Genomic DNA, 10,577 nt, shown 5'->3' with positions numbered 1-10,577 from the left:
CGCGGGACGGCGGGAGCGCAGGTCCTGCAAGGGGGGCGCGAGGGAGCGCGCGCGGGCCTCGCCGGAGCGGGGGAGAGCGGGCAGGGGACCTCTGGGCAAACCGCAGCCGCCTCCGCACGCCCCGGCGGCGTTCAGCCGCGGCCCGTCCTCTCACAGGCGGCGGGACGCAGCGCGGCTACCGAGCGGCCAGGACCCGGGGAGGAGGAAGAGGCGGCGGAGGAGGAGTGGGACACGGGCACCGGCGCCGCTGCCGCTGCCATGGTGCCGCTGCCCCTGCCCGCGCGCCCTGCGCTCCTCGCCGCCGTCCTGGGCCCCGCCGGCCGCCGCCGCCTCTCCCGTCACCATGGTAACCGCCTCCTCCCCCCCCCTCTTCTCCCCACAGCCCCGGCGGCGGCGGCGGCGGCGCGGCCCTCCTCGGGCGCGGGGGGCCAGCCGGAGGCCGAGGGGCCCAGCCGGGCCACCGCCCTGCTGCGACACTTGCTGCTCAAGCTGCGAGCCACCGGGCCGGTGACGGTGGCCGAGTACATGCGGGAGGCGCTCACCAACCCCGGCCAGGTGCGGGCGGGGCCGGGCCGGGGGCTCCTCGCCGTCGCGGCCTGCGGGCCGGGGTGCTGTGCCTGAGCACCCGCAGCCCGTAGCGTCGCAGTCGGCCGGAAAGCGGCCCCGCCGTGCCGCTCACCGGGCGCCCGGCTCCTCTCCCCCCCGCAGGGTTACTACACGCGCCGCGGCGGCATCGGCGAAAGCGGGGATTTCGTCACCTCACCTGAAATAAGTCAGGTATTCGGAGAGGTAATGCGTAGTTCCTTATGTCTTAAGTAACTCTTTTTCATTCCTAAGTTACCGTTACGTTGTTCTTGGAGGAGGAAGGGGTGTTTTGTTTTTCTGGAAGATCGGGGAGTCCTTTGTTGTGTTCTAATTTGGGACACCATCTGTGCTTAGTAACACTTATTTTCATATAGAACTTGTTTATAAATAAAAAGAGTTATGGTAGCTTCCCAGTGTGAAAACTCTACTCAAAAATAATTTTCAGATTTTGGTCTGGTTTGCTCTGGTTTGTGTATCATTTCCAGTAGTGAAGATTGGCTACACGCTGTTCTCGATGTCACTTTGGTAAATGCACTCTCATGAAGAACGGCTGTTCAGAGGCAGCTGGGCGGTGACCTGCATTTGAGCCTTAAGTAAAAGCTCATGCACTGACCAGAAAAGAGTCCCGCCCGTTTACTGATGGGGAGTTGCTTCTGCTGGGCTGACAGCAACCAACCACCAATTTTAATACTGAAGAGGGCAAAGTTATGTATGATTTTTCTTAACTTTAAAATACGGAGAGAGAATATTTAGTATCTTAGTTATCAGACAAAAAGCAGATGTCACTTTCCACAAGTTCTGAAATTATTACTGTAACTCTTTCTTTGTGTGTGTTCTCACTGTCAGTTGATAGGAATATGGTATATTAGCGAATGGATAGCCACCGGCAAACCTAAAGCGTTCCAGCTGGTAGAATTGGGCCCAGGGAGGGGCACTCTTACTGATGATATATTGCGGGTAGGTGAAAACTAATATTAATATTCTCCATTTCTGGCTTTATTCTGTGACTACACTGAAATCTGAAGAAATGAGGTTTTCCTGTGAGGGTTTAACCTTCCCTAGTACCCAAATCATTTCAGTCAGGAGATTTGCAGCTTAGAATCTAATGAGCATATATGCAAGTTTCTGCTATTCAGTGAAGAGACCAGGTCTCTGAGTTGAAAGCAGAACACAGGCCAGTGTGTGCACACTGCACAGACACGCGTGTCATCTTTCAAACACTACTGGATAGAAGGGGAGGGCAGGAATATTCCATTACAAATTATTTCTGTATAGGAAAGCATTATCCAAACTGAAAACCATTTAGGAGGGTGCCACTGTGTGTAACTGGGAGGGAGGCCACAGTGCAAGCAATAGGAGGAAGGGGAGGAGGACAATAATACAGGACTGAGGTTGAAATCCTTTGGGGATTTCAGGAGCTTCTTTCTTTTGAGTTAAGCCTTTCTGTTCTATCATGCTTGCATGGCTGTCTATTAATTAAAATCTACTGATTCAAAACCAAATCACTAATGGGATTTAGTACCTCAGAAGGACTTTTATTCTGTTTACATATGTAAATGAAAAGAACTCTAATAACCACAGTAAAAGGTAGGATATTGAGCACTTTTTTTTATGGTGCCTGGGGAAGACGGAACCATTTTTCTCCTAATGCTAAACCCACTGTAGGTATTAGAGGAGCTACTCACTTTCAGGCTATTATTATCCTAAAATAGCATTTCATGTTGCTGTCCTTACAACTATATAATGTGTACTGTACTTTGCCAACTTTATTAGAAGCATAACAGCTTTTATTAAAACTGATGAAGAAATTCCCATTTCCTTCTGGAGAAGCAAAATGCAGTCTCTTTCACTGAGACTTATTTTGTTAAATGAAAGCCAACTAAATCTTATCTTGAATATAAGTAATGAGATTAAAGGTTAATTCTTAAACCTTTAATGTATATAGCATGTGACTGTGCCTAATAGAATTCATCTGTCTTTATAGGTCTTCAACCAGCTTGCCTCTGTACTTAGTAAATGCGATGTCTCTATTCATCTGGTAGAAGTGAGTCCCAAACTCAGTGAGATCCAAGCGCTGATGCTGGCAGGAGAGAAGGTGCAGTTAAACCCTGAGGACAAGCCTGCTTACATGAAAGGCATTAGCAAGACTGGAATTCCCATTTTCTGGTACAGAGACATTCAGGATGTGCCGCCAGGTAAGGAGCTTCAATGTCTTGTTACAGGGATGGCGTCCTTCCTCCATTTGCAGGTTTTGGTGACTGAGGATGTCTCTGTTAGCCTTCATAATGGGTAGAAAAGTATTTAGTGTACAGATTAGCTCCTACTTGTATGAGTTTGAGGCAGGATCTTGACTTATTCTCATAGCTGCTACCTATTCTGACTATCTTCATTTTGGGATAGATACCCAATTTCATATATTTTGACTTTTTCTTTTCATGGGAAACCATTTACTGGCTTTACCTGAATTTCCTTTCGTGAGATACTGATCTAAAATTCATGGACTGGAAGCTATAGCTAGCTGTAGAAATGCTGTCTTTGATGTATCCAAGCTGGAAGTAATGATAATTATTTCACAACCCCATTAACTAGCTTAATTCATTAAAATTCATAAAAACATTTTAATTTTCAACTGGAAGCTGCTATGGAAGCATTAATAATTTAATGCATTTTTTTTACCTTCCCACAGGTTACAGCTTTTACCTAGCACATGAGTTTTTTGATGCCCTGCCAATACATAAGTTTCAGGTATAGCAAGAAGATTATTGTAATTGTGACCATCTGCTTGAAGACCTTTTTTCTTTGAGGAAGAATAGAATTAGGGTGCCAAGCTAGATACATGCATTGTCTCTGTTAATAAAATATTTCTAACTGAATTTGGACAAATAAGGCTTAATTCAGCTGATAACTGTAAAATTAGTAATTGTTCTTGAATGGAAAAACTTGCAGAAAGCTAAAGATTTCTTTCTGCTGAGATAAGTCTCAAGTTTTTTTTATTTCTTGTGCTACATGAATGAAGTTTCTAATTTTCCACATTATTTTATGTACTGCTACTAGCAAAGACTGAAGGGCTTTCATTTGAATGGTAATGAGAATAGCAAAATAGAGGCTACTTAGGATTCAGAAGAAACTTTCAACTTCAATTTGATAATTAGTTTATGAAAATCACTGGTAGAATAAAATATTTTATCTAAATAAGTTAAACGTTGTACTGTCAATAGAAGAGGCAGCATTTTTCTTAACGGCATCATTCATTCCTTTTAATTAAACCTGTATTATTTGACTCTGCAAATGAGTCTCTACCACAAGCTTTTTCCAAGGCAGTTATTGGAATTAAATAGGAATGAATAATTGTTGTTAATAGCATATTATGTTCTTAAAACGTTTGTGAAAATGCTTGACATGTTAGTTCAATCAAATAAACAAGATACTGTTGTACCTGTTAGAGTGTAAAATGAGTACTTTGGGTTCATTAAACAGAGAACAGAGAAAGGCTGGTGTGAAGTGTTGGTTGATATAGATCCAGAAGTTCCTGACCAGCTGCGGTTTGTCCTGTCACCATCCGGTACCCCCGCGACAGAAAACTTTATTCAGGTAAGGTTATGCCTACCAGAGTTTGTACTTCTATCTTTACTGACTCTTTCCAGTACATTTACTGCTTCCCACTTACTTTGACAGCAAGAGGAAGGCTCTCGATCTATAAATGAGTAAATACAGCTTACCATTTCCATTCTGCAAAACTTCCACAAGCGTTTAACTTCGTATGCTGTGAAAACATAGCACAAAAATAAACACATACATCAAACTTTGCAAAATCAGAGCTTAAATAGACAAAACACTTCAGAGAGCAAACCGAGGCAGCAAGTGACAGGGAGAGTTCTGCGTCGCATGTGTCACATCACCATCTCAACAGTGGCCCTGCCCAACCTGCTGTGTACTTCTGTGCTATACTGACCTTTAATGGAAAGCATCTAAGATTATTTTGTTACAAAATGAAGTAGTTGAGATTAAAACCAACTACAAAGTTTCACACAGAAAGGTCTTTTTGAAGGGTGCGCACGGCTGAAGAGCTATTTTCATTCTTTCAGTACCACAGTAATGCAGTTTCACCTGATGCAGGTATTCTTACTTGTTAGTAAAATTTTCATTTCAGTCGACTATAGGTTATAGAAGAGATGACTGAAATCCAGCACTCAGAAAACACTAATTGAAAGTGACTGTCAGCAAAAACCAGCTCAAGCTCCAGGTGGCCCAGAATACACCCCTGGGCCTCCGTGCCCCAATGAAGTGACGACAATCCCAAGATGTCAAGTGTGAAGAACTCCCGCCCTGTACTTGTTTGCTAACACGGGTGTTTTGATCTTTGAACTCTGCACTAGCCTGAAGAAATGAGAGATCATGTGGAAGTGTGTCCTGAGGCTGGTGTCATCATTCAGAGGCTTGCCTGTCGTATAGAAAAGGATGGTGGGGCTGCACTGGTTGCTGATTATGGTCATGATGGAACCAAAACTGACACTTTCCGAGTAAGTCATTTACCCTGAAATAAGAAGCCAAAATACTTTTTATTATTTATCTTTTTTATTAGTTATCTTTTTATTTGTCACTTGGATCATTAAGTTCTTGTAAGAGAAAGGTCTTGGTGGACATCATAGCAAAAACTGTTAGGCTGCAATCATAGAACTAATTGGGTTCTTACTTAATCAGTACCCATAAGGGTTTCTGCCAGAGAGAAAGGATAATCTGAGCCCTTGCTGCATTTATCTCAAATTTTCAAAGTATAATTTGCTATTCTTGCCCCTTACATGCACAACTAATCTTTGCTAGCCCCAGCTGTGGTAGCTAGGAGTACAGCTGAGTATAACCTTCCAATTTAATTTTTCAGGGTTTCCGGAATCACAAACTTCACAATGTGCTGAGAGCTCCAGGTACAGCAGACCTGACAGCAGATGTTGATTTCAGCTATCTTCGAAAGATGACACAAGGAAGAACAGCCACATTAGGCCCCATAAAACAGCGGGAGTTTTTAAAAAACATGGGCATTGACCTCCGATTGCAGGTACGATAGTGTTTACAGGTACATAAACTCTCCTAATCCACAAGAAATACTCTTAAGCAGCAAGAGAGCTTTTATAAAACTCTGATTTTAAAACAAAATTGTTCAAAACAACATGTAGGTGTGAGATCAAAGAGTTGCTTCTCCTAGACATAAGTTACTCTGGATCCATCAAAGTAAACTGATCGTATTACATTTAGGAGTATTTAATGCAAAACTTTGCTACATATATCAATGTATGAGCTCCACCAGGGATCTCACCAGTTCTACTGAACATTATGGCACTGTTAAATTAGTATAAGTGAAAAGGATATAACAAGAGATTGCAGGTATGAGGGAATTTATAGAAAAGCAGGAAGGGCTATAACCTATGTTCTTTATTTTTTTTTTAGGTGCTCTTGCAGAACTCACATGACACAGCAACTCATGAGCAGTTACTTCACAGCTATGATATGCTGATGAATCCCAAGAAGATGGGGGACTGTTTTAACTTTTTTGCCCTGCTGCCTCACCACAGACTTGTACATCCTGACAAAAAACATAAGCCAGATTCTAAGTCTCCCTTAGCACCTGTTGCTGGATTTGGTGAACTCTTACTGAAGTAATTTCAAATACTATAGCAAAATGTCTGATAACAGTAGCTTTCAACAGCGACTGATTAAATAAAAAAAAAAATCAAAGTAAAAGGAAGAGAGTCAGTCCTGCATTTTATGGTTTCACACACTAAATGTTTTGCAATAACGTAATCAGCATATAGCTACATAGGCAGTAAGAACTAAATATTTTGATTGATCTTTGAACTGAAAGCACATGAAATGTCACATTACTTCAGGCAATTTTCTCACACCAATCTACGCTTCAGGGCCTAGCCACATTTTGGTAGGGAGCGCTATTTCAGAGTAAATCTAGTACAGCACACTAAACCTATTGACTGACCTACGCAGTAGGTGTAGAAATCAAACACTGCACATACAGAAACCAGTATACACAGAGCAGAGAAATGAACCATGTTTCAAGGGTCTTTCTTACAATAGAGTTGAGTGAAGTATTTACTAGTGGAGTCAAGTTAAAACTTGTCAGTAACAAACAGATGTACTAAGGAGACTTTCAGGGTACTCAGCTTTGGTACTTGCTTAAAACACAAGATGTCTTGACATTTTTGAAGATATTTTTATAAAGAGAATGGTGACAGGAACGATGCAAAAAGAGTTGTTAGTTCCAAAGCACCTGCTAACAGAATTCCTGCAGCAGGGCCTATCTAATGACAGATCCACAACCAAGGAAGCATAAAGAAACATTTACTTCTAAGAAAGGAGAGATAATTCATGTAAATAAAAAGAACAAGTCTAATAGGGAAATAAATTTTATTTTCGAGCTTATCAGAGGATATTTACAAACAATGGGATGTATAAAAATATAAAAGTACTTGACAGTGTCCTTTTGAGGCTATAAATTTTACATGAACTTTTTTCTAGCATCATAGCACTATTTCTTGAATGAACGCAACTTAATTCATCTAGGGGTAAGGATATAAAACACTGTAACCTACTGCTGTCAAAGTTTGCAGTAAAGGTGGAAAAAAGGGAATAAAAAACTCAGCTATTTTTACTACTCTGAAGAAAGTTTACTCCTAATGTATGTCTGATTTTTTTGGTTCCTTGACTATTAGCTGCTTGTGGCTTCTATCATCTGGCCCCATAAGTCTGCATATATGGTCAGGCAACCTCCTCCAAAGGCCAACAGCTTGTTTGTTTGTATACAACTTGAAGAATAAATAGCTCATATAGTATTTCGGAGCAGAGCAGACTTCATGGGGAGAGACATCAGCCAGGCCTTCTTCATTGTTGTCCCCTCCTTCCTCTATTCCTGTTGTGCTTTTTCAAGTGACCAAGCTGGCTTTTTTTCCTCCCTTAAAACAAAACAAACAAAAAACCCCACAGGAAAACCTGAACTGACAGCTCAAGTATAAAATCTGAAGTTTAAAACCAGACTGTATCTACATTATTACAGTTAGGATAGAAGATAGCAATGGCTTCACTGAAATTTGGTCACTTGAGCAGTGGAAATTTTAAAAAAAGCACTGCTTCCCTTGTCAAGCCTGGGCAAACACAAGACTACCAGTTTCACAGGTGATTGTTCTGGTTCCAAAGATGAAAAATAGTGCCTCTCTGAAGAATCAGTCCTGAAACCCTGCCTTAACAGGATGGCAAGGTTAAGGGACAAATTCTGCCCCTTCTGCATTCCTTTGCACTGCCTTGACAGCATAGAAGGGGGAGGATGACCCCCAGCGTAGGAGGGGCAGGGACTGCCATCAGGCAAGTCCCCTGCACAAACCTGAGAAAAAACACGTGCTAGGAGAGAGGACACGTGGTGGTCAGAAGGGCTGAAACACTCTGCCCGCTGCTGGCTGTAGGAAACTGCCAAACACATTGCACCAATGTTTTGTACAAAGTTTGGTATATCCTAACAGGGAAGCCAGAGTTCAGCCTTTACCAACTTCGACACCTACAAAATTCAGTGGCAGTTAGGTTAAGGGCAATAGGAAAAGAAAAGGTGGATTAAAGACCCAAACCTACCTGTGGGTACATACCTCTGCAACTGCCACTGACTTTACTGCCAGGTCACTGTCATTGCAAGCAGCTGCCAGCCCTGAAATAACCTTGTAAAATTTTATGTATATCTAACAACTTAGAAAAAGTCTGCTCACCTGCTTCCTTACCTGAATAACAACAGTAGAAAAAAAATACTTGTCTACACACGCACACATACACACAAAAAAATATTTGTAGGAGAGAGAGGAGATACCCCAAAGCCTCTCACTGACTTTGCAGTTCAAGCCTGTATCAGTATTCTAAAAAGTATTTCAAACCAAGCTCCAGTTAAGCAGCTTGGCACATCAGGGATAGGTACAGCCATCCAGCACCTTCCACCAGCACAATGCTGTTATCCCACACAACAGGAAAGATTTCACCTTTTCCATTTTTTTAAATAGGACAAAAAAACCCTCTTCCATTTACAGTTAGCATTCATGGCCTCAAACTTTGAAATACCGTGAACTTTAACCATTACACTGTCCTCTGAGGGAATCACTTCCAAGGAATATTGCTGCTTCCTCTCTACAGTGCCACAAGTCCAGTAAGTGGTTGGGAATCCATCAACTGAGGCATCTGCATAAAAACTGAACTAGGAGTTGGTTTTGGACTCTTCATTCAGCTCAAACAACAATGCTGAGCACAGTAAAGAGGATGGGAGGGGCTGCAGGTTAAGGTCAGAAGGTAATGCCCTTTCTCCTACAATCCAGCTGCCCTGGCAGAAGCAACAGGTGATTTGATATCCACTGTTACTCCTAGGTTTGGAGCAGAGTTAAGATACAAGCTAGCAGGCTACAAACTACTCCTGATGTAAGTTCAGGGAACCTTAAAAAAATTAGAAAAATATTAGGAAAATTTAAAAGTCTAATTACTCAAAACAACAGAAGAAAGCTGCTTGTATATTTCCCTATTCTTCCACATCCTTCCGTTAGAAGCTGTTTTTCCAGAGTGAAAGAATACGCTACATCAAGTCTTGTGTGCTCTCTGTGCATTACTTGTGTAGTTTTAAGGCAAAATGCCTTTGGTGTGTATCAATGACATGTGCCAGCCTTGCACAGCAACACACTTGTGGCTTATTGCTTTGTTTTAACAGACAAAATAAAAGGACTAGCATAGCTTTGATTGTCATCTCTTTAGATTGTCAGCCAGCATTTCAAGACAAATGTAAGAAGTTGTGGGGTTTTCTTTTTTTTGGGTATCTAGAAAAAGTTCAATTAGGGCAAAGGGACACATATTTAACTGTCTTAACAGCAGCAAATTATTCCTTCATCTGTGAAGCTGTATTCAACCTAAACCACCATGTTTTGCTATTAGCCAAGGTATTCTGCACTGATTTCTTTTTACAGTCTCTTTTCACCACGCACAGTTTAGGAAACGGGAGATGTATCTAAGTAACAGAAAACAGTCCTCTATGGCCTAGTAAATAGGGATTAGAAAACCATTACAAAATTATTACTGTGTAGGCTATGGAAAAAAAAAAACCCAAAACAAACCAACCTTGAAAAACACACAAACCATTCAATCTGTACACATTACACCTCAGTAATGGCTTTGTAGCCACACAGCTTGGTGAAATGTTACCCAACGGGGCTTATCCCGCTGTCCAGTAACTACTCATAGTTTAAGTCAGAGATAGAGAAAAGCTTGTCAGAGGACAGTCTACTCCCATGTCAACGCAGGATCCTCTGGGGCTTTGTACGCTGAACTACATGTACAGCGTTCAGAAAGAGCAACAGTTGTTCCGAAACTTATATTCAGTTTCTGTCTGGAGTGTCCTTCTTTGCTGCAATTTAACATAATGAATAAATCAAGGGTCTTCCTCCATGTCATCTGGATTAGGAGCCATAATAAAATGCTGGGGGTACTCAAGGTTGTGTTCATAAGCATGTTCTTTCCAGCGTGCATCATCACTCTCATGGGTAATGTAACGCTCTCCAATGCGTGTTTCAAATTCTCTGAGGTCAAGCCAAGTCTGATAATCCTAAGGAGTAAGAGAGATTTAAGGAAGCAGTTTAAGAAACAGCAGCACTAGATTCCTACAGATAAATTCTGCAGCTTGTCTCTACTTTTACTATAAATAGCCACATGATATAATCAATAAGATCTGGTAAAAAAAACAAACAAACAAGCAAAAAAACCAGCACACACCCAAGCACACCCCCCCCAAAATACCCCAACAGAGTGTCCACATACAATGGTTCAAAATTAAATAGGCTAGTATCTAAGGTTGTAATACTGTAAATCATGAAAACTTTTTGTAACAAGGCAGCTATGTTAGCTTTATTATAAAATTAATTGTATATATACACATACATGAAGTTATACTCATTCCAATATTGTTTGTACTCAAA

General features: G+C 41.7%; 2 protein-coding genes across 7 annotated transcripts in view; one reads left to right on the top strand and one right to left on the bottom strand.

The window, feature by feature from the left end:
- Positions 1–125: 125 nt before the first annotated feature.
- Positions 126–6,834, top strand: NDUFAF7 (NADH:ubiquinone oxidoreductase complex assembly factor 7). The gene is made up of 9 exons (XM_072856556.1): positions 126–555; positions 709–789; positions 1,432–1,542; positions 2,570–2,780; positions 3,272–3,330; positions 4,063–4,176; positions 4,962–5,105; positions 5,465–5,638; positions 6,028–6,834. Exons 1-9 carry the CDS (start codon positions 259–261, stop codon positions 6,238–6,240), a joined length of 1,404 nt encoding a protein of 467 aa, XP_072712657.1. The 5' UTR covers positions 126–258; the 3' UTR covers positions 6,241–6,834.
- Positions 6,835–7,300: 466 nt separating this feature from the next.
- Positions 7,301–10,577, bottom strand: part of PRKD3 (protein kinase D3) — a 48,073-nt gene continuing 44,796 nt past the window's right edge. For all 6 annotated transcript variants that reach the window (XM_072856554.1, XM_072856550.1, XM_072856555.1 and 3 more), the window contains one exon: positions 7,301–10,207. In XM_072856554.1, the coding sequence (XP_072712655.1) occupies positions 10,034–10,207 (174 nt within the window). In that variant the 3' untranslated portion in view covers positions 7,301–10,033. The remainder of the gene's footprint in view (positions 10,208–10,577) is intronic.

This window comes from Ciconia boyciana, chromosome 3 (genome assembly GCF_034638445.1).
Source record: "Ciconia boyciana chromosome 3, ASM3463844v1, whole genome shotgun sequence".
Lineage (NCBI taxonomy): Eukaryota > Metazoa > Chordata > Aves > Ciconiiformes > Ciconiidae > Ciconia > Ciconia boyciana.
This window is presented reverse-complemented; position numbering and strand designations above follow the sequence as displayed.

Bases quoted from the DNA above. Each gene is read 5' to 3' on its own strand.
- NDUFAF7 (XM_072856556.1), top strand. From the start codon at position 259: ATGGTGCCGCTGCCCCTGCCCGCGCGCCCTGCGCTCCTCGCCGCCGTC. The intron at 790-1,431 runs GTAATGCGTAGT...TCTCACTGTCAG, and splicing joins TAAGTCAGGTATTCGGAGAG to TTGATAGGAATATGGTATAT. The intron at 2,781-3,271 runs GTAAGGAGCTTC...ACCTTCCCACAG, and splicing joins CATTCAGGATGTGCCGCCAG to GTTACAGCTTTTACCTAGCA.